The sequence below is a fragment of the Leiobunum rupestre genome, chromosome 1, assembly GCF_980474605.1.
Source record: "Leiobunum rupestre chromosome 1, qqLeiRupe1.1.hap1, whole genome shotgun sequence".
NCBI lineage: Eukaryota > Metazoa > Arthropoda > Arachnida > Opiliones > Sclerosomatidae > Leiobunum > Leiobunum rupestre.
The window spans coordinates 46,378,870-46,406,555 of record NC_143384.1 but is presented as its reverse complement, the minus strand read 5'-3'; the positions used below and the strand labels follow the sequence as shown (position 1 = coordinate 46,406,555).

At 37.4% G+C, this 27,686-nt stretch overlaps 1 protein-coding gene across 2 annotated transcripts in view; it reads left to right on the top strand.

Annotated features, from left to right (window-relative positions):
• LOC149963091 (telomerase reverse transcriptase-like) overlaps positions 1-26,897 on the top strand; it is a 65,854-nt gene extending 38,957 nt beyond the window's left edge. For both annotated transcript variants that reach the window (XM_090170471.1, XM_090170470.1), the window contains 12 exons: positions 9,495-9,588; positions 13,192-13,356; positions 13,438-13,512; positions 14,799-15,015; positions 15,083-15,175; positions 20,210-20,287; positions 20,349-20,415; positions 22,847-22,889; positions 23,717-23,843; positions 24,746-24,845; positions 25,958-26,066; positions 26,789-26,897. In XM_090170471.1, coding sequence (XP_090026597.1) covers positions 9,495-9,588; positions 13,192-13,356; positions 13,438-13,512; positions 14,799-15,015; positions 15,083-15,175; positions 20,210-20,287; positions 20,349-20,415; positions 22,847-22,889; positions 23,717-23,843; positions 24,746-24,845; positions 25,958-26,066; positions 26,789-26,857 — 1,237 coding nt within the window. In that variant the 3' untranslated portion in view covers positions 26,858-26,897. The remainder of the gene's footprint in view (positions 1-9,494; positions 9,589-13,191; positions 13,357-13,437; positions 13,513-14,798; positions 15,016-15,082; positions 15,176-20,209; positions 20,288-20,348; positions 20,416-22,846; positions 22,890-23,716; positions 23,844-24,745; positions 24,846-25,957; positions 26,067-26,788) is intronic.
• Positions 26,898-27,686: the final 789 nt, after the last annotated feature.

Genomic DNA, 27,686 nt, shown 5'->3' with positions numbered 1-27,686 from the left:
TATGGTTATTTTTCTTTAGTACAGTGTAAAGAAATAATTATTATTCATAGAGTCTACTGTATCTCATTCTGACCAGATGTTGCCTTTTCGATTTACTCCCAAAAACTAGTAGTTTTACCCTACAGTAGCTTTCGATCAAATTTCGTTCGATCAAATGCAATTCGATCAAATTTAAATTTGATCAAATGGGACCCGTTCGATCATTTGGGAATCGATCAAATATACTCAAACCGAAAATACTATTCACATTTTGCCCGGCCAGATGAAACCAACCACTCGCTTGGCTCACGGACTATTTGCCCCGATACAGATAGACACGGTGAATGTAAAACCTCTTCGTAAACATAGTTCACTCAGACAGGTTAAAAAAACACAAAATAAAATAACTACAACAAAACAAGGCTAATTAATGTGCCACTGATATTTCGTTGACCTTTAAGATAAAGCGTTGGTACTAACAAGGAGACTACTGAAGGTGTAACACACCGATTTTGTTGAAACTCGGGGATTAGGTAGCCCTTATGGTAGTGTGAAAATTCCCAAAAGGAAATGTTTCAATGGGCATTCGTGTTGCCATGGCAACTCAAGATGTTTTTGAGAACTAAACAAAAAATCTCCATTTAAAAAAGCATGGGATTTTTACACCTGGTAATCTCCTTGTAAGTAGACATATTGACTATTGACTGGCCCTTAATACCTGTGATGTTTAAAGAAATCAGAGAACAATAAAATATTTTTAATAATAATAATAATAATAAATTAATAGAAAAACATTTTTCCGGGTGACTGCGCAACCAGGGGTTATCGCATTATTCGGCGTATTGCGCGTCAGGTTGGGCTTTCAACGATAACAGCCCTGGAGATGAGATACCTATTATTTCCTGTACCATCTTGTTTAACGTTATATATCGATATATACAGGGTGTTAACTAAAAAACGATACAGAGCCAATTACTCAAAATGTGTTTTATGTAAGAATTTTAAATTTGCAGGCTACTCAGAGGGTGCAAGGGGACAAATGTCAATGAAATTTTCAATGACCTTGAACCAGGCCGGTCTTCAAGGTCATTCGAATTTTATCTCTAGAACCATTAGGATTAGAAGAATGGTTCTAATTAGAAATGTGTTCTACGTTTAATTTTAAGTCTAAATAACTTTGACCCGATCTAATTTGACCAATGAGAAGCCGAGAAATGTTAGACCAAAACCATAAGGTCGTGTGTGGTATTCTAATTAAGACACAACATTTTAGGGCTTAAAAATCAAAAACTACCAGATCTAATGGATCAAAATTGTCGTGACACTCTAAACGGAGAGGGGAAGTTCTAAATTTGTAATTTATGATGATCTTGAAACATTAGTTCAAGGTCATTCAAGAATTTACCTCGAGAGACATTGGGATAAGGAGAATGGTTCGAATTAGAAAAATGCCCGACAATGCTTTTTAAGTCAAATGACTTTTTACCCGAGGTTAATAAACCAATAAAACTCCAAATTAAACGTTAATTAATTGATTTAAGACGTACCAAGTATTTGTTTTAAAAACTGTTACCATGGAGATTGCTTTACTATTAAAAATACCTGTTACGTCTTAAATCAATTAATTAACGTTTATTTTGGAATTTCATTGGTTTATTTACTTCGGGTAAAAGGTAATTTGACTTAAAAAACCTTGGTGGGCATTATTTAAATTGGAACCATTCTCCTAATCCTAATGGTTCTCGAGTTAAATTGTGTATGACCTTGAACTAATGTTTCAAGGTCAGCATAAGTTACAGATTTCGAACTCCCACACTCAGTTTAGAGTGACACGACAATTTATAAGCCCTTAAATGTCAAGTGTTGTTTAGATAGCACACACGACCTTATGGATTTGGTCTAAAATTTATTGGCTTCCCATTGGTCAAATTAGTTCAGGTTAAAGCTGATTAGACTTAAAATTAAACCTAGAACACATTTCTAATTGGAATCATTCTTCTAGTCCTAATGGTTCTCGAGATAAAATTTGAATGACCTTGAAGACTTGGTTCAAGGTCATTGAAATTTTCATTGTCATTTGTCCCCCTGCACCCTCTATGTAACCTGCAAATTTCAAAATCATACCTAAAACACATTTTGTGTAATTAGTACAGGCGAAATTGTAATTCCACTTTGATGCTCTATAAAAAGCGATTTAACTCTAGATTATAATATAAGGGTCATTAACAAAAAATAAAACTAATGTTACCACTTTGGCAGGTCCGTTTAAGGGGGTGAAAATGGGGGACGAAATTTCACTTTTCGGAAAATGGTTTTTAATTTATTTTAAAGCAACTAATTAACTAAAAAACTTGCTCTAAATGGCATTTGCTTACTAAAGGTGTGGCGCATATATGTTAATTTTTTGAAATCAGTCAGTGGCGTTTAGGAGGGGCGCGTCATAACTCTCATTCCCCCTTTTCTTAAATCTCATTCATGGCTGGTGGTAACAATTATATATATTTTTAAAAATTAAATGCTTGTAATATTTACTTTAAAAAGTTTTCGGGGCTTTCAAAAACATATGAAATTACTCTTTAGGCTTATTAATAACGTTTCGAGAATTTTTTTAAGATACCCCCTCAAATCATAAATCTCGCCACTCATGATAAATAATTTATTTTGTTTTAGGTTTTTGTATTACTATTGAGTTATATTATTGCAGTATCAAATAAATATAGTTAATTACCAATACTACTGGAGATGTAGAAATTAATAAAAAAAATAATTAACATCACAAAAAGTACTTTTTAATTTTTATCAGGTAAGTAACGCGATTGACTATTTACATATATTGTGATCATTTTGGGAAAAAAGACACTTTAAAAAAAAGGAAATTTGTTTAAGTCGAAAAACATTTTGGCAATTATCAGCACATATACAGGCGTCTGTGCAATGGAGTTCATTTTTTCGACAAGAACAGTTGCCTTTACAGCCACTTTTACACCCGCATTTTATAAGCTCTAAGATAGCTTCGGGTGCCGGTAACTCGAAGCTTGTAACTGCCTCGTAGCGTCCCGGGTTGCTATCATTTAGTTTCCATCCAGAGCTTTCTGGAAGTGGTAAGCGCGGGTGATTTTCTCACGAACCTTTCCAAACGCAGCGCAGGTAATGCGCTCTTAATACATGGGGTTTCATTGCGCCCCTGGTAGGGGGAAGGTTTTCACCGTGAAAACTACGCGAAAAATAAAGCTGCCAACGTAGCATTTCGTGGGTCTCAGCCTGCTTCTTCGGGCTGTTCAGTGAGCATACTATCAAGCGGCTATTTGGCGAAGAAGTTTGGAAAAACAACCAGCTATACCAAGTCCAGATGGCCAGGGATGGATAATTGACGACAGCGAAATAAAAGTAAATTAGATGAAAGCACAGTCTGCGCCTAATTCAGTTTTGGAGCTAATGGCTTGTAAATGTAAGAAAGAATGCAAGTTGCCTATATGCAAGTGTATGGTAAATAACATTCGCTGTTCTCCAGCATGTATTCTTGAAGATTGTGCCAATATGATAGAGGACATGGGGATTATCGACTCTGATGACGAAGAATAACGCTTAAAAATAAGTGTAACGTGTAAATGTTGTATAACAAAATAAAATTGATTTTCAAATTTGACTTTTTTTTTCAAAGTATATTGTTCTCATTGAACATATTGAGGTTTTTCCAATCGCAGCTGAGCTATATCTTCGGAACTAAGCGAGATAGCCTATAACTTGACAATAGTTATTTGGCTTGAGTAAAGCTTTCGAATGAGCTATTACACAAGTAATTAGGATGAGTGGTTGCAGAGCTATAAGCTTTCAAAGGTTGGCGAAATTTGGATTTTTCCCCCTTTCGAAGCCCATTTGGAGGGAAAGCTGTGTGTCCGAACCGTCCACCAATTTTTCCCATTCTCCCCAGTGGCAGACTTTTCAGAAAATACGGTCCATTTGATCGAAAAATATGTGATCGACAGTCGATCATTATACGTTGCAATTGATCGAAATTCCATTTGATCGAATCCCATTTGTCATTTGTTCATAAGATCGAACCTTCAAATGATCGAATACTATTTGATCGAATTCAAAAGTATTTATAGTACCAGTTGGTATGTTTTTATTTAACCGAATGTCAATATGAAGTGCAGAAGGAATAATGATGGAATAATTCATTGCTTTAAATGTATTAAGCCACAAAGATGAAGAGATTTTTACTTTATACACTATATGATGGATTTTTTTATGAAATCGACGATAACGGCCCGTTGTTTTTGATATATATAAATAGGGTCAGGTTAGGTTAGGTTAGGTTAGGTTGATGTACGCGCGCCGTAGGCGCGTATGCACCGTTGTATACGAGGGGTCTGACCACGTTCACGGCCCTTCTACACAGTTAGAAAAAAGGGTTTCCATGGGTTTTATTAGGGTTTGCTTTGGGTTTAAAAAAGGTTTAGGAAAAAATTATAAACCCTTAAGGTTTGTTTTGGCAACTTGCATGGTTTGAAAAGGGTTTAAATGTTTAAAGGAAACCCCTATAGGTCAATGGAAAACCCTTAGGATTCCAATTTAAGAACCTATAGAAAAAAAAATAATAATTTATCACTGTTTAAAACCCTTTTCAAACCCTGCACGTTTTAAACTATCTCACGCCATCTACGCCAAAATTTGATACCAAGCTGCATAATTATTTCATAAAACGTAAAGGAAGACGGACTTTCCCCAAAATGGTTTCTCTAAACATCGTTGCAATCATACATCTTTCGGTGGTTCTGTGGTAAAACGCCCGCCTGTCGTGCTAGAGGGCTTGGGTTCGAGACGCGCCCGATGCAATCGCCAAAGTTTGTTATCAAGCCGTAAATTAAATTAATAAATTTTAATGTAATCTATAAATACACGGGATGGGGGGGGGTAGTTGCAAACCCTAGGAAGTTTTTAAAGGGTTTCTAATGGTTCAATTTATAATCATAAAAGTGCTCATTTTTAAGCCTTGTGGGTTTGAAAATTTCCGTTAAAGGGTTTTGGAGGGTTTGAATTTGTGGAATTTTTTTTAAGAACCTTGGGGGTTTATAATCAAACTCTTTTTTCTAACTGTGTATTGCTAAAAATTAGGTACAGAGTTCGTTTTTTTAATAGGTCTTTCTATTAATTATGTCCGAGATAATATTTTGTTTTCTACGTCACTGCGCTCAGGTTGTTGTTTGTTTTAGTTTCTTATATGGGGTAAGCGCGGGTGATTTTCTCACGAACCTTTCCAAACGTAGCGCAGGTAATGCACTCTTAATACATGGGGTTTCATTGCGCCCCTGGTAGGGGGAAGGTTTTCACCGTGAAAACTACGCGAAAAATAAAGCTGCCAACGTAGCATTTCGTGGGTCTCAGCCTGCTTCTTCGGGCTGTTCAGTGAGCATACATATTTCAAAAGATTATTCAAGAGGGCTTTTCTCCGGAGATGGATTGTTAACCTTACCAACTTACAAAGCCAAAATTGTGCCTCAGATTGAGAAACTATAACCATTTCTAAGCTTGAAAATGACTTATTAACACTAAACGTTGCCACTGCGGAGGAAATTAATTCACTTTCAAAAAGGAAGCTATACGGAAACTCCGAGATGAACGATTCCGAGATAGGGTCGCTTAACGTACTGCTTATTGATGGTATGGCAGTAGTGCAGTCAATGAAAAAAATGAACAAATTAAAACCTGCGAAGATTTAGGAAACTTATTTACTCTCACAATTCAGAAGATGGCCATTTCTTGGTTTTTGATACCTACAAGAATGGGTCCCTCAAAACAAAAACAGCCCGAAGAAGCAGGCTGAGACCCACGAAATGCTACGTTGGCAGCTTTATTCTTCGCGTAGTTTTCACGGTGAAAACCTTCCCCCTACCAGGGGTGCAATGAAACCCCATATATTAAGAGCGCATTACCTGTGCTACGTTTGGAAAGGTTCCCGAGAAAATCACCCGCGCTTACCACTGCCAGAAAGCTCAGAATGGAAACTAACTGATAACAACCCGGGACGCTACAGGGCGGTTACAATTTTAGAGTTACCGGCACCCGAAGCTATCTTAGAGCTTACTCTATAGTAATAAAAAAACCTAAAACAAAATAAATTATTTATCATGAGTGGCGAGATTTATGATTTGAGGGGGCATAAAAAAAATTCTAGAAACGTTATTAATAAGCCTAAAGAGTAATTCCATATGTTTTTGAAAGCCCCGAGAACGTTTTTAAGTAAATATTACAAGCATTTAATTTTTAAAAATAAATATAATTGTTACCACCGGCCATGAATGAGATTTAAGAAAAGGGGGCATGAGAGTTATGACGCGCCCCTCCTAAACGACGCCACTGACTGATTTCCAAAAATTAACATAAATGCGCCACACTTTTAGTAAGCAAATGCCATTTCGAGCAAATTTCTTAGTTAATTAGTTGCTTTAAAATAAATTAAAAACCATTTTCCGAAAAGTGAAATTTCGTCCCCCATTTTCACCCCCTTAAACGGACCTGCCAAAGTGGTAACATTGGTTTTATTTTTTGTTAATGACCCTTTTATTATAATCTAGAGTTAAATCGCTTTTTACAGAGCATCAAAGCGGAAGCCTTTTTTTTTTTGACAACAACGCCTGCACTAAATTTTCTCTGTATCGTTTTTTACGACACGGTATAATTTATATTATTGACGACGCCGGGATTCGAACCCAGATTTCTGGCCGTGAAGTTTCCAAAACGTCATGACGCCTTTATCAAGCGACCCACGCCGTTCTCTTCCGATAGTATGCTTGAACTTTTAGCCTTGAACACTTTTATAGTTTCTATAGTTTGTCCGCCCCCTCACGCGTGCCGTTAATTTCCGCCCCCTCCGACCAGCCCCCTTAAAGGGAGAGTGACCGAAAAAAACAATTTGGTCTCATTCGATAGAGCTCTTTGACGCGCACGCAATGCCGTTAATTTCCGCCCCCTCCGACCAACCCCCTTAAAGGGAGAGTGATCGAAAAAAAATTGATATAAATTTCCTAAAATAAACCCATTTGAATCCCAGTTTCAGAATTTCTTTAAATCATATTTCCACTAATTTCAATAATTTAAAAGAATTATGATCGTCGTGTTTTGCTTACCTATTTCACCTTTGATATTTTCCGTCTATCTAACGATAGGAAATCACATGGCCTCAACAGCTTTTTTATTGGTTAATTTGGTTTGCCCACCCGCGTATCCTGAGGGTGGGTGGCGCCCACTCTTTAACATATGATAGTAAATTATATATCAAACAATAGCAAATAACATGGGCTCAACAGCTTTTGTATTGGTTAGCCCACCCGCGTATCCAGAGGGTGGGCGGTGCGCACTCTTTATCATATGATTTTAAATTATATATCAAACAATAGGAAATCACATGGGCTCAACAGCTTTTGTATTGCTTTGCCCACCCGCGTATCCTGAGGGTGGGTGGCGCCCAAGTTTTAATCCTTTAACTTAGGATGGAATTTTATATATCTAAGGATAGGAAATCACATGGCCTCAACCGCTTTTGTATTGGTTTGCCCACCCGCGTATCCTGAGAGTGGGTTGCGCCCAAGTTCTAATCCTTCAACTTAGGATGGTATTTTATATATCTAACGATAGGAAATCACATGGCCTCAACAGCTTTTGTTTTGGTTTGCCCACCCGCGTATTCTGAGAGTGGGTGGCGCCCACTCTTTAACATATGATGGTAAATTATATATTAAACAATAGGAAATCACATGGGCTCAACAGCTTTTGTATTGCTTTGCCCACCCGCGTATCCTGAGGGTGGGTGGCGCCCAAGTTTTAATCCTTTAACTTAGGATGGAATTTTATATATCTAACGATAGGAAATCACACGGCCTTAACCGCTTTTGTATTGGTTTGCCCACCCGCGTATCCTGAGGGTGGGTGGCGCCCAAGTTCTTATCCTTCAACTTAGGATGGTACTTTATATATCTAACGATAGGAAATCACATGGCCTCAACAGCTTTGGTTTTGGTTTGCCCACCCGGGTATCCTGAGGGTGGGCGGTGCCCACTCTTTAACATATGATGGTAAATTATATATAAAACAATAGTTAATCACATGGGCTCAACAGGTTTTATATCAGTTTGCCCACCCGGGTCTCCTGATGGTGGGCGGCATCCACTCTTTAACTTAGGATGGCAATTTACATATCAAACGATAAGAAATAACGTAGCCTTAACAGCTTTTGTATTAGTTTGCCTACTTGTGTCTACTAAGGGTGTATGTGTTTTCCCACCCGAATACACCGATGTGGAACTAATATTACGGCCTGGGCAGACTTGTTTAAACTTTCTGCTATAGTGAGTTGCAGGCTAAGAAAGACAAAATATATAGTACAATCGGCGCAAGGATCCCTCTGATCGTTTCCGGTCATTCCACCGCGCGAAATTTGAATTTGGCCATTTTACGGTCAAATTTGAATTTGGCTCTTTTCCTCGTCTTTCAGCGCCATCTAGAGACCAAAATTGGAATCTCTATTTTTTAATTTCATAATTGTGGTGGCGAGCAAATTTAAATGATAAGGCATTCCTATCCAAGGATTCCTATCATTCTTAAATTTAAAATAGTATGTATAATTATTTAATTTTGTAAATTTATTTCTACGTCTTACCAGTTAAATTGGCAGTTTCTTTTAAAATAGCTACACCAATTTCTTGGGGGTAACGTTGTCTTATTGAGCTATAGACGTTTAAAATTATGTTTTTCTCTTTACTTGCTAACAATAAACCTTTATCGTGCTTTTTATAGTAACCTCTTGGGGTGTTTAAAATATTTGGAGCTTCCATTATCGAACCTTCTTTAGCAAAATAATTCGGCTGTATTCAGTAATTAAACTCGGAACAATATGAAATTGAAAAATAGATTCCAATTTTGGTTCCTAGATGGCGCGAAAATACGATGAAAATCACGAAATTTGAAATTGACCGTAAAGTGGTCAAATTCAAATTTCGCGCGGTGGAATGACCGGAAACGATCTGAGGGATCCTTGCGCCGATTGTACTATATATTTTGTCTTTCGTAGCCTGCAACTCACTATAGTATGATTGCAGGGCCGTGCAGAGGGGGGGGCAGGGGGGCAAAATCCCCAGGGCCCGGGCGAAAAGGGCCCACGAGGCGGGCCCGTAGCTGTAGGGCCCATCGAAGAAGCTCAAGAGGGGGTGCAAATCAATATAACTTGGGAAAAGTTGTCAGGGCTCAAGGGGGGGTGCAAATCGAAGGGGCCCGCGAGTAAGTTTGCCCCAGGCCCCAGGATACCTCTGCACGGCCCTGTATGATTGTCACAATCGACATTGAGAACTCAAAACGTCTCGTTCTGTTATTACGTAATGTTTTGATAAATACCGATAGTTAAACCAAGTACCGGAATTAACAATTACCTCCAATTATTTTCGAAAATATCGTTAATTAAAACAAACCAGAACTAACCATTATCTTTTGTTGTTTGTTTAACATTTATTGGTTTTCAGAAAACTGTATGTTGTGAAAATTGACATAAAGGACTGCTATGGATCTTTTGATCAAGATAAATTATGCCAGATTATCGAATCATTACACGAAGAAGTGAGTTCAATTATTTTTTGTGTAGAGTTAAAATGAATTGAAAGCTTAAACGCCAAAAGAATTTTGACAATTCTGAAAATTAATTTTATATACAGGGTGTTCCGATTTGATCGGCTACTTTCAATAATCGCACCGCCATCTATTGGTATTTAAAAATAAATATTATTATGGTCCTTTTCAAAACGAGATAAAGCCTAAGCTGACGTCATAGGTCACCGGGGTCACGGTGCGGTATGACGTCAACGTACCATTATCGTTTGTTTTGTTGCTTAATTGCGCATGTGTCCTAGATAATTAAAACCTTATTATACCCTGACAATTTCAAACTTCTAACTTAAATGGGTTTTGAGAAAAATGCCTGGTCGATTAAACTGGAAAAAATTGATTGATTAGTTTCGTGCACATTATGAAAAGCAACGTTGTCAGAAATATATATCCTTTTGATAGAACCGTCGGTCTCGTGCATTCCAAAATTTAACAGTGGCTCACTTTCGAAAACAATTAACAGAACCACGAAAAAAGACCCACTAGATTGTTACTAGTTTGATGTGCGAGCTCCCGTAATAAGAGTGGTGAAATCCCTTTGAGGAGCTATTTCGTTTTCAACCTGGTTTTTGAAACGTCTTTTGGCCAATGGTCGGACCATACCTAAAACGATTTTTTAGTAGACCTAAAATAAAACCCCATCCACTTTTGTGTTTTTTTACTTTATCTATTGTTTTTGGTAGTACTCCAATCCGAAAATTGGCAATGTCTTGCGTGCCCGAAATAAACAAAGCCGTCTCGGTAGGCGTAGAGTTCTATAGTCCCGAGGGGTTGTGGCACCCGGTTGAAAATTTTGATGTAAATAAAATAAATTAGAAATAAATATTCATTTCTACCCTACATATTACGTCGTTGATTTTTTCTACTGAGAATTATACTGATTAAATTCATAACGAGATCCAAATGAGTTCGTCCTTTGATTATAAGCAACGTATACAGTGTGTTTCAGATTGATCGCCCCAGGTATTATGCTCAAAACCTATATTACCTAGAAATGTGGGTGTACACTATCGGGGAAGGTCGTTGTTATTTTTAAATTCCAGTAAAATCGTGACATTTTTCAAGGTTTTTTTTATTTTTATAAATAAAATACTCGAAAACCTCAAATGAAATTGGTTTGGTCGGAATAGCTCAATTTGTCACTGAGATATTAGGTCATGAAAAATAACAATTTGGTAGTAAGTGGCCTATATAGATCTTTTTTTTTAATTGGGGATTGTAACGTGTGGGACAAATTCAGTCCTCTCGTCCACCTGATTAATCAGGGCGAGATATGTGTAACGGCCACGCCAACGGGGGGATACGTGAGGACATGGGCGGGGACACCCGTGGCGGAAGTATTCCGATCACCCTTTGGGGGATTGGTGGTCGTCCTCACACGGCCATCCGCTAACTCTGCCTCCCAGACGCTTGGGATTACAGGAGTACGCCACTACTCCCGGCAACCTATATAGATCTAAAATGTAATGTTTTTATTACTGCTAAAATTAACGTTTTTTAAACTAATGTTTTTTATTGGTTATTAATTTTGAGAGAAAAACGATTTCCCAAAGTGTTACAAAATTTAAAAAAGGAGGTTGTAAAAAGTCAACAAAAATGTCTAATTTATGTCAACTGATTTTACCAAAGCTTTTTTTGCACTTCGTTTAAGTTTAGGTTTCCTTTTAAGTATTTAAAGTGCGCAGTCACCGATATTATTATCATTACCTCAACGTACTTCAGTAATTAAGTTTGTCTCGTTATAGCCGTGATAAATGGTAGAGTTATACTATGGTGATGGTCATCAAAATGCACGTTTAGTAAGTCAGTTATTTCAAATGTTCTATCATGTCGACAGTTGACCAGATCATCACACTATTCTCCGTGCTATCCGTAACTTTGAAGATGATTGCAACGTGAATCCCAGATTCCGCGGACGGAGACATCATAAAATAAATATGGAAGACACAGTCATCGCCTACTTTGTCTCGTGCTCTCGAGCAATTATAAGAATGACAAGCTCGGATTTGGACTTGCCAACGTATTATGTCTGGAGGGTCCTTGACCACCATAACTTTCATCCATACCGTGTAACGCTCCACCAAGCACCTCACGATGGTGATAGGCGACTTAGATTAGACTTTTGAAACTGGTTCAGTACCATGACCATTTGCTCTTCGTGTCCGATGAGTGCTCATTTTCGAGAGACGGCCCATTTAACACACAGAACAACCACATGTGGAGCGATAAAAATCAGCACTCACCACAATCGGGTCCAATTTCGCTTCAACGTCTGGGCTGCTCTACTACGAGATCGCATTAGGGGACCATTTTTTATACCGAATCGACTTAATGAGGAGAATTACGTGGCTTTCCTACAGAATGAAATTGCAGAAGCGTTAGAACATGTACCTTTGATCGACATCCCAAACCTTGGTTCCAGAATGACGATGCGCCTCCTTACCAGCCAACAGGTGTGGTACAATTCCTTAACACCAAGTTCCCTGGGCGTGGGATTGGAAGGAACGGTCCAGTGCGATGGCCGTCTAGGTCCCCCGATTTGACAGCGCCGGACTTTTTCCTCTGGCGATTCGTGAAGGAGGAAGTTTATAATTGAGAATTCTTGCAGCGTTTAGACTCGTAATGCCAGCTATGGGCCGTGGTTCATTTTTATATATGTTGTATAGAGCACGAACGTGTATAGCAGCGGATGGTAGAATTAATGAAACTCATTTATTATAATACTGGTACATTTGTAAATTTTGTAACACTTTCAAATATGCTCTACAACCAGTTCATTGACAGTTTTCGTCTACCACCTAGCGTTAAAAAAAATGAAAGTCCAAAACCGTGAAAATGTCACGAATTTTCTGAAATTTACAAATAACAACGACCTTTCCCGATAGTGTACATCCTGAAAATTTTATATTTCTAGGTAATATGCTTTTGAGCTAAATGCCTTTCGGTGATCAAATTAAAACGCACTGTATAGTTGTAATAGTTTCGGGCCTTTTGGCGCACCTCCAGAAGACCTCTAGAGCGGTGCCCGGTTCAACATGCCTCGTATGCCCCTCTATCGAGCGCCTTCAAAATTTATAATTTGTGTTGCTTTGAATGCACATTTTGACCAATAAAAGCGATTGTGAGACTGTGACTTAAGTGCAGACTTAGTTTTATCCCAATTCCAGTAGTATTACCCGAAAATCGTTTTTCGTCGTGTAGCTTGTTTTAGGAAAAATAACTAAAATATTGCGGAATCCATAAAACAAAAAGGGGCTCATGGCACTCGTTATAGAGATGATGTAAACAAAAGTGTTAAAAATTATCTGTCGTAATTGTAATAGCAGTGAAACGAACCAAATTGAGACCTTTAAATGTGTATTTAATTTGAATTAAAATCTTATAAATTAAGTAATCTAGTACTATTTTATGTATCAAATCACCAAGTGTGAAAGCTACGCCCAAGAGGTGTTAATTCATAAGTCGCACACTGTCAACACTACTGGATATAATAATTTCTGATGTGGTGGGAAGGCTCGAGCGATGGCCGTTTCGTGACTTAATTTTCAAAACTTTTAGCTTGAAATCGGAGCACGCAAAACTTGCAAGTATTCCGTAATACGTTTGAAAAATGAAGAAGTGTATACGCACCATACCAACGCGATGGGAAAGACATCTGATTCATTCAAGGATATGCTAAAAATTATTCATGGCCAAGCTAGCCATCAAGTTTTTTCGGACTGGGTACGAATAACTAATATTATATTTAAAATCAAATTTTTATCTGTAAAATGTATCATCTACATAGTGCTTTTTCTTTTACAGAATGAAGAAGAACTCGTAACATCCTATGATTCCATAGAGTACGCCAAGACCTTTATCAAAAGTTGCGTCGTCAAGGTTCGATTACATCTTTACGTAAATATATATCGATGCTTACCAAGAACGTATTTATTTTTACTTAGAGATAGTGACTTTATTAAGAGAATTTTTAGCGTTTCTTTCGATCCCCATCATACTTGAAGAGTAAGCTCCTTTTATCAAATAAAATAAGCTTGGTTTCCCAAATCCAAAAGCCACATAAGTTTCAATAGTGTGTCAGCCCTTCTTTTTCGTCTTTTGAGATACTTACTTTAAGCGAGTCTCACCATCGACTACATAGTCAACTAGATGACAATGTATTGAAAGCTCACTATTAGGTCTATGGCATAATTTGTTTTGGTGCCATTTTTTTATTTTCCTTTACTGTCGCATAAATTTACGTTCTAAAACGCCACACTAGGTGGCGCTGGAATAGCGAAAATTTTAATTTTCAAAAAGTTTTCTTAACCCCCACCTCTATACGCTCGGTTTTTGCTTCGCAACAAGTTTTTGGAGAAAAATATAGCGTTATGGCTTACATCTTCCAACGCGATTTAAGCAGACGACGATGACGTTTTTCCTTTCCCACCTCTCGTGCCGAGTGTAAATTCGATAATGATGCCGACGGATCGTCCCTATATATGAATAACTACATTACTGGCAAGAAATAAAAAGTACAAAGCAAATATCAGCAATTCGTAGAAATCATAGACCTCAGTCTGGCTTAAATTTGGTAGGAATTAAATGGAATAAAAGAAAGTGGAAAATATTTTATTTTTATTTAATACCATTCTTTCTTCGCAACAAATTAATATGTCGGTGTAGATTGCTTGTACTTCAGTTTCTCCTTCCCATAAAATAATTTGCAGATAATAAGTTAGGTGGGGTGGCGGAGTGGTTAGCACTTTCGCCTCGCAGCAAGAGGAGCCGGGTTCGATCCCAGCTTGTGGCGCTGGGTGAAAACTCGCAATAACTCCTTCTGCGTTGAGTTTGTAAGTTCTCTCCCCACTGGTTTAAGGGGTTTTACCCGAGATCTTCGGTTTCCACTTCCACAAAAGCTTGTTGAGGTTAACGGTAATAGTTAGTGTAGGGAGCTTTTGGCTCGAACGCGTGGCATGCAGGGCTTGCCACCATCCTCCTACGCATTGTAACCCGGCCACCTGAGTTAATGGCTTAAAAAGTCGCATGATGAATTAGGCCTAAGGTGGTGCCTTGGGTATTAGCCTAGCTGATTATTATTAATAATGCCATAATTACCAATAACAACATTAATTCAAAGCCCACTCTGTTAAAACTTTTCAAAAATTATTTTCCTTTTGTTTTAGGTAAACAAAAGGTATTATCGCTTAGCAAAAGGAATAGCTCAAGGTGGAATATTATCATCGAATCTCTGTAATATATTTCTGTCCGAAGTGGAGAAAGAGGCCTTGAATAGTTTCGTGTTAAAAAAATCCGAGTTTTCTTCTCGCGTCGCTGACGATATTCTGTTCCTGACGACGTCTCAACAAAGAGCCAACGAATATCTTCGACGATATTCCAAAAGTTCGTTAATGAATTCGCCTTCAAAAGGCTTGATATGATTCGCGAAGTAAACAAATCATAATTTTAGGTTGCGCAAGTTTTGGACTTACTCCGAACAAGGACAAAACTTTAGTGAATTTTGAACCTGATGGAGTTAAAGCGTTTCAAATTGACGTTGATGGTAAGAACAGATTGTAACTAAGCACGCAAAAACCATAGAAAATAGAAAAGAAAAAGTTAGATTAGGAGCCTGTTTTGCTATAATGAGGGTTTATTACGTCGTGGAAGGTACATTAATTGGTACCCGCGGGTGGCTGTTGATTTTAAGGGGCTGAGTCACGCGATGCTAGAGAATGAGCTTTATGAAATTCTCAATTTTTCAAATGATTCTGTGGGAGTTAATAGAAATTGAATATGTTACAAATGATTCTGTGGGAGTTAATAGAAATTGAATATGTTACAAATGATAACATGTAGATTACAGAATGTCTCGGGGCGATCGGTCACAGCATTTTTCTCAAAAACAATTTAATCTATAGTTCTGAAATTTTCAGAGTATATTTATTGGCAAGGGAACGTTTTAAATTGTAAATTTCAGAAAAATCGGAAAATATTTCATAGCATTCTAAAAATAATTTATTAAACGATAACTTGACAATGAGAACTTAGTAGAGCGTACTCTCGAACCTACAAATAAAATTTGTTCCATCGAAAAAGGTCCATTTTCACTTATATATTACGTCATGAAAAACAACTTGGTACTACCTAAAATTGCTTTTGTGCAGCCATTTCTAAATTAAATTATAAGCATAACACTCTGCAGTCAGGGATATATATAATGCTTATGGATTCCCTACTCGTAGTCTTCTCAAGGCATTCGGCCACGCTATCCGATTGAGGATAAAAAAAAAGCGCCCCCGTATAACCTCTTTCGAATTGAGCCGGAAATCCGTGTTTTTAGATCTTCTGCGCATGATCAAACCTAAACCTTGTTTCCGCTCGGCTCTTAACGGTCTTTTCAGAATTCAGATGATGTTTGTTTTTAATTAATTTTGTAATTCTAATTAAAATTAAACGATGCCGGTTCCAAGAAAGAAAACGTGTTTATTCCCGGGTGTAGGAGCAATACTAGACATGAGGGTAAACCTTATATGAAAGAAGTAACTGTTATCCCTTTTCCAATGCTAAACGCATTGCTAGTATGATTGTTTTGATTTGAAGTATTCGGTATTCGTTTATTAAAATCACATGTCCTTGATTTGACTAGAGTAGAGTTTGCACTTGATATAACTAGAGACAAGATTCCTTTTATAGCCGGAGCTTTGACCTTTGACAAAACATTTTAATTTGTGCTTAGCCCTGCAGTAGATTTGGAACTAAGGTTAAATTTTGGAATGCGGGAATATTACTTGCTTTTCTAATCCGGGTTGGGTTATAATTTTTTTGGGTTTAATAATACGACTAGATCTAGATTTCAGGATTGGATTGGTAGCTATTGTAGAGGGCATGTTGTGATTACTCATTTCTAGTCCTGAAAATAAATTCATGGGATAAACTTTTTTTTAAATTTTTCTGTTTAACCGAAGTTTAATCAACTTACCTTAAGTTTCACCAGTAAAACAAAATAACAAATAGTAAATTCAAGGAATTTCTGGTCTTGGTTCACATAAATACCTTTAAAATCATACACTTGGGGTCGCGAGCAGATGACAGACTGATAACTGGGTTGTGATGTCACGTTCCTTTGATTAAACCCTCAGATAGATGGCGCTGACTGCAGAAAGACATTTGCTGGCCGCGCTTTCCCACAGTAGGGAATCCATAAGCATTGTATACAGGGTGTCTCTATTTGCTCGATCAGGCCCTTTTTCTCAAAATGTATTTATGCTAGGGTTCTGCAATTTTCAGGGTTTATTTGTTAGGTATGGAAGGCTTTGGTTACTAAATTTCAGAAAAATCGAACTATTTTGTGCCGTTTTGGAAAATTTATTTTTTCACCGGTAGGTGTCACGCAAAATATTTCAATAGAAAAGTTGTAGGGCATAGTCTAAAGTGTAAAAATAATTTTGGTTCGGTTGAAAAAGACCTATTTTTCACTGAGTTTGGAGGTCGGGGGAAAAAACAAGTTGTACTAGCAGGCAATAGCCTTTAACGTAAACAATCGTACATAATCACAACACACATTTATTTTAGGGAACTTATGCTTTCAGCTATGTAGTTAATAATCAGATCTGAAAAAAGTTATTGTTAAAGAGAATTATTACGTTCAACACCTAATTAGACAAAGTAGACTAAGACCGCGTCTTCCATTTCGACGTGGTTACGAGTAAGATCATCAAACAAAAATTTGTAGACCAAAAATTCCGCTTATTTTTCTTTTGTTGTTTTTTAACGTGAAATATCAATTGTCCGAGTAGTATTTAAAGCGTTTACATTTCAAAGTTAAAACATTATCTCAGCTTGGCCGATTGTTGTCCAGTAAGCCTCTTTACACTCGAGATCAGCGCGCTCATATGCTAGAATTATTTTACGGAGAAGGTCGTCGTAATGCTACTCTAGTAAGTCAGTTATTTAGACGGAAGATTTCCCAATTGCAGACCAAGTCATACGACGGTTCTTAGAGTGGTCCGCGACTTCGACAACTGGGGTAATATCAATCCGAGGTTTCGTGGTCGTGGTCTCCAGGACATCGACATGGAAAACACCATACTTGCCTACTTCGTCGCCTATCCTCGAGCGAGCGTCAGGACTGCCAGCTTTGACTTAGGGTTGGATCGAAACTACGTTTGGAGAACACTCAAAAGACACCATTTTCATCCTTATCGAGCGACACTTCACCAAGGACTGCATGACGGTGATAGACAGCGCCGACTCGACTTCTGCAATTGGTTTTGCCTCATGGCTGACGCACACCAGGATTTTCACGATCAACTACTGATGTCCGACGAATGTTCATTCGGAAGAGATGGGCCTTTCAACGGTCAAAACCAACATATGTGGGACTACGAGAGTCCACACTGGGGATTTCCTCACCGCCACCAAGTGCAGTTTCGCTTAAATGTGTGGGCTGGTCTGTTAGGTGACAGAATTATTGGCCCGTTCTTCCTGCCAAATCGTCTGAACGGTCAAACCTACTTGGAGTTCCTTCAAAATGAAATATCCAACGTGTTGGACGACATTCCTCTGGCCGAGTACAGACGCATCTGGTTCCAGCAAGAGGGGGCGCCACCTCACCAATATCGTGACGTGGTTGCATATCTAAACGATTAGTTTCCTGGAAGATGGATCGGAAGAACTGGTCCAGTTCTTTGGCCTGCAAGATCCCCTGATCTAAAGACTTTTTTCTTTATCGATTCATTTAGGACTACGTATACCAAACACCTGTGACGAGCGTTGAAGATTTACGACAAAGAATCATCGAAGCATGTCGCCGGGTGATTCCAGAAATGGTTCGGGGAGCATTTCGCAATATGCAACATCGTGCATATTTGTGCATTGCATCAGAAGGTGGCATTTTTGAAAACATTTTGTAGAAGTCTTTAAAAAACATTTGTCACTTGGGCTAATTATTATTTGTTTATTTTTCGAAATCTTATAACTGAAATGCATATTACCTACCATTCGTTAAAGGCTATTGCCTGCTAGTACAACTTGTTTTTCCCCCGACCTCCAAACTCAGTGAAAAATAGGTCTTTTTCAACCGAACCAAAATTATTTTTACACTTTCGACTATGCCCTACAACTTTTCTGTTGAAACATTTTGCGTGACACCTACCGGTGAAAAAATAAATTTTCCAAAACGGCACAAAATCGTTCGATTTTTTTGAAATTTAGTAACCAAAGCCTTCCATACCTAACAAATAAACCCTGGAAATTTCAGAACCCTAGCATAAATACATTTTGAGAAAAATGGCCTGATCGAGTAAATTGAGACACCCTGTATATCCATGATGCATTGTACCATAAAAATATGTTTTTCTTCAATCAAAAAATTAGACATTTAAGAGTTACTAGATACATTAGGACATGCTATTGGTCCATAACAAAGCATAGTGATCTTGTTTTTTGACACTAAACCAAAGATATTAAGTTCAAACGAGTTAAAGGGTCAAAATATTTAATAATTAGTTAGACTAATACCCAAGGCCCCACTTTAGGCCTAAGTCATCTAGCGACTTTTAACGCCATTAATTCAGGTGGCAGAGTTACAATGCGTACAGATATGGTTCAAAAATTGCTACTGTTGCGATGCAGAACTCGGCCTGAGTAACCATATTGTGAAATGGCATTTGAATCATATTAGGAGCCACGAAACGGCAAGCATCGATGATTCTCTGTCGCAGATCGTCAACAGTGATGACAGGAATTCTATTACTGGACCTTCTTACAAAACGAAGTTGCGAACGAGTTGGAAGAATTTCCATTGGGCAATGTACGATGACTCTGGTTCCAACATGACGGTGCTCCAGCACATCTGCCACCGGAGCCCCGTGTGAGTCTAAAAGGCTGGGAAGCAAGATCCACAGCGCTTCATACTGATACCCGCGGCCGCACAGCTGGAAACTAAAACCGTCAAGGTAGCAGGGATGCGTGGATCCTCTCCGTCTCAGTTAGCCTGAGCCGAAACCCAGTTTCTGGCCCCTACCTGACCTTAGTTGGAGGTAAGAGAAAGGACCATTTGATCAACTACTATCTCCCTGTGCGCAACCACCCTTATGGGTTACAAGGGCCAGACCTCGACTCCCCGGTAAAGGGACCAGTTTTTGCACACCGTGACCCGTTAAGTACCCCAGCATTTAAACAGCGTGCTGTTGTGGAATATCTCAGCGCGGAGTTCCCCAGCGGTAGATTAGTTGGAACAGTCCCGTTCCTTAGCCTGCATGATTTCTTCCTGTGGGGTTACATATCGTATGTCTAACGCCTGTCACCACTGTCGACGATCGGCTCCAGAGAATCATCTATGCTTGCCGTTTCTTGACTCCTAATATGATTCAAACGTCATTTCGCAATATGGCTACTCTGCCCGAGATCTGCATTGCAGCAGAAGGAGGAATTATTGAACCCTGCCTGTGATTCATAATTTTGAGATACCCTGTATACTTTAAAATTATCTTGTTTTATTTAAATGGTCGTTAAATCATTTTATACGACATCCTTATTTTACGTCATGAAAACGTCTTGTATGCAAGTACTATATAATATTTTTATTATTCAGAAATATACTTTCACGGATATCTGGTAAATTTGAAAACTGCTGCTCTAAAAAGCCATTTCTCAAAAATCACGCTCAGTCGTAAGTAAAATTTTTTTAACCGGTTTTACGAATATATCGTCAAAATAATGTTTTTATTTAGAATTGGAATATACTATGGCCATCGATACAGACCAAAAGGGGAACAGGCTCAAAAAGAAACAACTGTAGTAAGTAGAGTCATATTTTAAAGATGTAAGTTAAAGAGATGGCTTTCTGCTTAGTACAGCTTGTATAATTTTACTTTCTAATTCGGTTAATTCATAGATTAATTTAATTAAATAAATGATTATTAAAAATATGGGCTAGCTGCACTGAAAAATATCTCAATCATCAATTTACAGTATCGCTCCCTTCCTTCTATTTAGAATTTCTACACTTATATAACTGTTTTGAAAAATAATTTGAGTTTCAAATTTAAACCCGAATAATTCATTGAAACCTATGACCATTTACATCTGGACTACAATGCCAACGTTATAACTCCGATTTCAGAGTGTCCGCTACAAAACACCAACAAGTGGAGAAAATCCGCGATGGTAATCCACAAACATGCAGCAACCCCCACTTTTTTGATCCCCCTTCTTTAGGAGGCGAACGGTTCGCGCTCTCTCCCGCTGTTTTTCTCTTGACGCCGTAAATAACGGGCGAAAATTGGTCACGACTCGCGGGGCGACCGAGTAAAATGTCGTTAGAGGAGCGCGAAGTGATCGCGTTTTTTCAGCCCGAATTCTCTTGTGGACGAGAGTTGCCTCTAAATAACGATGGTGGCGTTGGGGTAGCGGCGACACTAGCCTAACAACAACGCCTACCTTCATTGCAGTCCAGGTGTAAAGGATCTTAGTTGAAACCAATCATCCTGGACCTAAATTATCGTCAAAGTTTGCCAAAACTTATTATCAACCAATGAGTGTCTTTCATCTTAATTTTACAAACCAAATAGGCGTTGTTTACCTACAAATTTAAAAAACGGTTTTAAATCATTTGCTAATTATGTTCTCCAAATTAGGAACTTATATGTGAAATTACCTTTGCCAAACTATTCCTTTAAATATAATAAGTTAAACTATGCGAAACAAATGTACTACAAATGACATGAGGTTTTGATCTGAAGTTTATGCTCCACCATTATCCCGCTATTTGGCTTAAATTTAATTTTAATTTTAATTTTAAATTTATAATGATTGGGCTTAGTTTTTTCTTTTCGGTTTAGTGAGTCGCCTGCCAGATTCCCTGCACGGTACAAATAGGGCGAAACCGGTTTATTTTAATTACTTTTCAATTCTTTTTTTGGTCCGAGTTTCACGTCTTTATTTTGTGCTCAAAGACATGTTGATTAATTCATAAGTTATCTAATTACTTGGTACCTACATATCTATTAATTAATTAAATAAACTCCCTTTAAGATGGGTTCTCAAACACTCCTAAATATGGTTTGGGTATCAATGATTGAATTGCATTTGATCGAATCGAATTTGATCGAAACTACTTTGGTAAGGAAAACTACGGAAAATACTAAACTGGGAGTAAAAATAGCTAAATTGCATCTAATCTTAAGAAATATTGTTAAACGGAAATTTCGAGCTACTAAATGGAAATTAAAAGCTGGTAACCAAAAACCTAGGAATATAATACTGCGTACCTGGAACAGAAATTTGTATTCCATCATCACGGACTCGCTGTTTTAACTTCGGCAACGCGAGAGCTATACAATTTCGGACATACGAGCGTAGCGCCATCGTAAAAATAGGCGGAATTTTTTGTCTATAAATTTTGCCTACTTTTCATTCTATTCACATGGATTTTTTGTACAAGTTGAAACACGAATATTCTACCTGGATTCTACGAAACTAATTTCGGAGATGTTTATTTAATTTGAAGACAAAATAAATAAATCTTTAACACGATTTTAAAACCAGCACGCATTTCAAACCAAGTCCCAAGGAACACGCGGACGAAATTTTGACTACGGTGTCCGCTAGGTGTCTCTAGTATCTTATGTCCGAATTCCCCGGATTGCCAGGCCTATGAATCCCATATTTCCCCTCCAGTATTTCCATCCTCCTAGCAAAAACTAACCTAATATTTCCATCGACAGCGACGTCTAGCTGTTACATCACAAAACATTAATTATTAAACTAAAATTTTTATTTATTTATAAACTTAACTGAGTCTCAAGATTAGCAGTCCAGCGCTCATCTTCCGAACCACAGTGCTTCGAGAGCTACTAAAATTTTCATTTAATCGTTCACTTTTTTAATAAACAAAATGGTAACTCCATTTGCCTTTCGATCAATTGATCATTCGATTTAAATAAACAATATTTCTTACTAAAAAATTGCAACTAAAATATCGACCAAAGCAGTGTTTAAATACTATTCTACAAAAATTTAAAGTCGGATCGAACGTTGTGCCGATCAAAAGCAATTCTATCATTTAATTTTCGATTAATTCGGGGTAAATTCGACCCATGGGACCTACACCCCTAAATATAGCTCATAAACAAGCGCCTTTGGAAACCTATAGATCTTCATTTTATTTTCTGTTTTATTATAACCTCCAAAATTAGCCATAAAAATAACTGAATTGTCTTTTTTTTAGCACGGCCTTACACCAGTTTCCACCAATGATCTTAGACACAGAAGTATGACATTTTCAAATATTTTTCTCTATTATCAATGAAAAATTATTTTGACGTTTGTCGAATTAATTAGTATTCTAAAATCTCCCGACGTTTTTCAAATATATTTATTTGAAAAGGATATAGTGGGCGTAATAGAGGGTTAAGTGCGCGCTACTGAACGTGTTGGGAGAGTTGTAGGAGTGTAGTCGTAGCTGCATTGTGCACAGACTGTTTACCTCGTGCACGTTTTCATCGCTCGTTTTCTAGTGCGGGCTTAACCTGTCTATTGCCTTAAATGATGTGCAAACAATCAACCGGATTGTTTCGGATTTTAAATTTGGCCCGCCATTTTAACAAATTGCCCATCACTGGCTCTAAAAGAAACGTTTTGTGCCAGCTAGGAGCAACAAACACAAGGATAACGCAGTTAGCCTTTGAACACGCTAACACAGTGTTGTGTACAAATTTATTTAGACGAATTTTTACACTGAACGTTTTGCGGAAAGGGGGAAGACAATTTCCGAATTTTCCCCTACTGGCGGTAGCAGGCGCTAAAGCGTCTAACCAATGAAAAATTTACACAAGGAAATGCACGATTTTTGACGGGTCGCTTTCTCCTTGTGTGTGGTGCTGTGTTTGTTGCTCCGAGGTGCCAGAAACTATTTTCAAAAGTAAAGTATTTAGTGAATGGTCCAATTTCAAAATAGCTTAATTAATGTTTATGAATAATAATAAAATACAAGGAAAGTTAATTTGGCTTCCATTTTACTTATATTTTCCAAGTGTTAACTACTAATAAAAAAATTTCAATTGAAGATTTTATAGATTAATTAATAGTTTTTCCCCAGATTAACGGCATCAACACTGTGGTTGAAAACATTTATGAAAAATGTTTAGTCTTCGCTAGTCGTTTCAGCTACCTTGTTAGAATGGGACCCAAGAACATGCGTGTTAAAAACCCCTCATTTCTTTTCAGTAAGTTGTTTTCTGGTTCCTAATTAATGCCACTCCTAAAAAGTAATCTTATTTGGTTTCCCTTTCATCTTGGAATCACATTGATCTTAAGTTTTTAAATTGAGTTTAATTTATTAATTTAATATATAATTTAAATTAAGGAGAAATTTTAAATTAGATAAATAGAAGATTAAACGTAGAAATTACAAAATTCAATACAGCATAAGTATCATAATTATAATAAGTGTTACACTTTCCATTGTTTAAATGTACATTTTCTTACCGAACCTTTTTTTGACACTGATACTAAGCATATACCAAGAACCCATAGACGTACCAAGAACAGAGGAAAGGAAATTTTGCTGGATCGCCTCCTAATCGATTTTGTTTTAAAGAGGCGGAGCTATTGAGTCTTCTTCCACTATTGTTACTTCTAAGAAAATTACTTATTATTTTAAGTTGGCTTTAAGTAGGTTTTTAGTTAGTTTAAGTAGTTCTTAGACCGCTTATTTTTTGGTAACTTAAGTTACTACAGGCTGAAAATATAAAAAGGCGGGGCTTATTTTGAAAATATAGATTAGGAGGCTCCACGACGGGCTAAAGCTATGATTACGTGTTCTTAGTACGTCTATGGGTTCTTGCATATACTTAGTAGCATATTATCGTCCTTGGTAGTAGTATATTTTAGTTCAGTGATAATTTTCTAATTATCATACTATTCAATGGTATTATGTTACGTATGGTTATCGAAAATGTGGTTAAAGCTCGTGATCACTCGCTGCTTAACACTTTACAAAATTATTTTCCCAAACTGTTTTTTTTTTATTTACAAAAAGTATCAGTGTACGCATAGCGTAAACCACGAAAATACAGTTTCAGAGTGACTATCTTTATTTCTGAGAGATTGATATTTTTCCAAATAGCAATAATTCAGAGTGTTGCAGCTAAAGTCAATGCAAGAGGCGTCTCGTTTCGCAGACGATTATCAATGAAATTCAGTTTGAAGCGGTTACAGATACAATGGTGAGCTGAATATTTATGAAATGCCTTTATTGATCCAGTGCCTGTAAAGTATTTTTATGACTTTGAAACACCACAAAAAACGCACATAAAATAACCACTCTACGGAGCAAAAGGAGCTAATAGGACAGAACTACGCAGGCTGTAGCTAACTTTTAATTTTTCTTGGGGATTCACAAATCTTTTTAAGGGGCCTGGGAAGATCCTCCCCAAGCTATATTGTAGGCCCCCAAGCTAAGTCATTTAACTTTTGTAAAATTGGTAAAAGTCTAAAAAGTCAACTTTGGATAAAAACATTAGATTACAACTCTTAATATTCTGTCACCGCCATTAATGCTAAAATATATATACATCGACGAGTGGTACACACTGTAATGATGAATAGTTTGCCGATGTAACACGGTTTTCTTGAAAATTCGTAGGTCTTCTCCAGTGTATTAAAATATACGTATCCGAAATTCTACTACTAAATAAATATGAATTTGATTAATATCATCAATGCATCATTCAAGTAATATTAACTTTTAATTTTGTTAAAAGTTGGGATGAACGTAAAAGGGGCCAACCAGTGGTGGTGACCAACTTGTTTATTTTTCTATTTAAGTTACCGTGTTCATTTCTGGTGGCATTTAAAGTTAAGAAAATAAACTAAAGTGGCGAAAATTGTTTTTCCATAAACTGTTCGTTTGAATTGCAGAATTATTTTTAAGACGAAACTCCACAAACTTAACATCAAAGGAACCGTACATGTACAATCTCTGCTTTTTAAATCTTTGAATTTTTATCGGTTGACACGTTTTTGTATGTAACCCTATAGGTGGCGCAGTTGAAAATACCTAGACTTATGAACTCCTGGTAATATTTTAACAGTTTGTGGCTTTGAAGGCGTAGTTAGCACTTCCTAAGTGGGCTTGAGTTCTATTTCACTTTGATTCGACTAACAAAGTGAAAAACCTAGGTTTGTACTTAGTTAGTTTTCGTGCGCTGCCCTTATATAATTTTAACGATCCAACTCGTTTTCTTTACGATTTCCTCCTTTGTTCTTAACCACTCAGTACAAAAAATTATTATTGTTCCAATTTTGAAGTTAAGTTGATCTGTTTCTAACTTTCCAGGATTTGTTTCCAAGCGTACAAAAGGATCCTTTTCAAACACGCGTCTCTATTTAAAAATTTGCTAAGTCTACTAAAGTCGAGGCTGTCTGAACTGCAGAGTGGGAAACTTGTAAGTGTTGTTGCTTTTGAAGTTGGTACATATTTTCCAAAATAATATGAAATTAGATACAGGTGGTAAGTACTTACATTGAAAGAGAAACAGGCCAACTTTAAAATCTAGCGTGTATTTTCTGACCAACGCAGAAAAAGAAAGTTTGAAGATCATTATGAAATTGAACTAAACTGTAAATGGATTACGAAACCCCCGATTCGTTTTCACACTTACCATCTTGGAAAATTTATAATAATAATCAGCTTGGCTAATATTTAAGGCAACGCTTTAAGTTCAAGACAGTGAATTTTAATGCTGTTAATTCAGTTAGCCGGGTTACAATGCGTAGGAGGGTTGTGGCAAGCCCTTAATGCCACGCGAGCCAACAGCCTTTTACACTCACCATTATGAGCTGGATCTAGTTCTGTATGAAATCACGTATTAAGATGGTTAAAAAGATCAAAAAGTCGTTATGGATTCATTTTAGAGCTAAGGTTTAATATCAAACCGAAACTTAATTCAACTTGCCACGGCGGTAGCGAAAATGCTTGCTACAGACCCTATTAGTTTATATTGGAGTCTTGGTCTGCCTTACACATTCCAAGTGTATTCACATATAATTCATGCCAATACCTAAAAGAACGGCGTGGAAAATTAGCGATGGCCTTCCTTTTTAATTAATAAAAGGAATATGTATTAAGAGTAGATTTTGGAATTAAAATGAATTTTTATTTTTGTAGGCAAAGTGGAAAATCGGTAGAGTTCAGCGAGTTCTCCACAAGAAGTACACTTCAAAACTTTCTTTTTAAACTAATGCTTTATTTACGAATACTTGTCGGTTCACTGTAGAAATTCCAATAAAAAGTATCCTATAAAAAGTAATTTCACATAGCGCCTTAAATTTTTTTTAAACATAAAACTAAAAATATACAGGAAGGTACGCTATAACACGATCTCTGAAAGAAGATAGCACTTTTTTATGGGATAGGGTTTTCGACGGATATTTTCAAATTTAAATATATTGATAAACATGTTCTAGGTCCCATGGTATCAGTGGTCAAACTTTGACAAACCATAGAATAACCCACTCACATAGGGAGGAAGGCACTTGCCGTACGCAACATATTATTTTCGAGGCGTGAAATAAACAAGTTGGCCCAAAGGTCATTACAATATCTGGATAAAAACGTAAGTTTATACTCTAAAAATGTAAAAAACACACCATCGCTCTTCGGACTATATTTATTCATGCCTCAAAAACAAGTTGGCCCGTTAGGATTAATGATTCATGCGCTGCCATGGGTCCTGTGAGTGTTCTTTAGTTCTTTAGTTCAAAGTAGACCAACAAAAGGTCGAAGACCCATCACGTCGAGACGAAAGCCTGGAATCAGGCTTGCAGTTCAAGGTAGGTAGTAAGTGCTTTCCTGAAGCACTTGGGGTTGGGAGTGTTCTTCAAGAAATCAGGGAGAGCGTTCGAATCCTTCACTGATGACGGGAGGAAAAAGTGTCGCCGGAGTGCAAGGCGGAAGCCAGGTAGAATAAAGGAGGCTTGCTTGATGCCCCTAGGGGTTCGCCGCCAGCTGGAGACTGCTGAGATGAGCGGGGCCAAGGCGCCTTTGGACCAGTGGATGACACTGT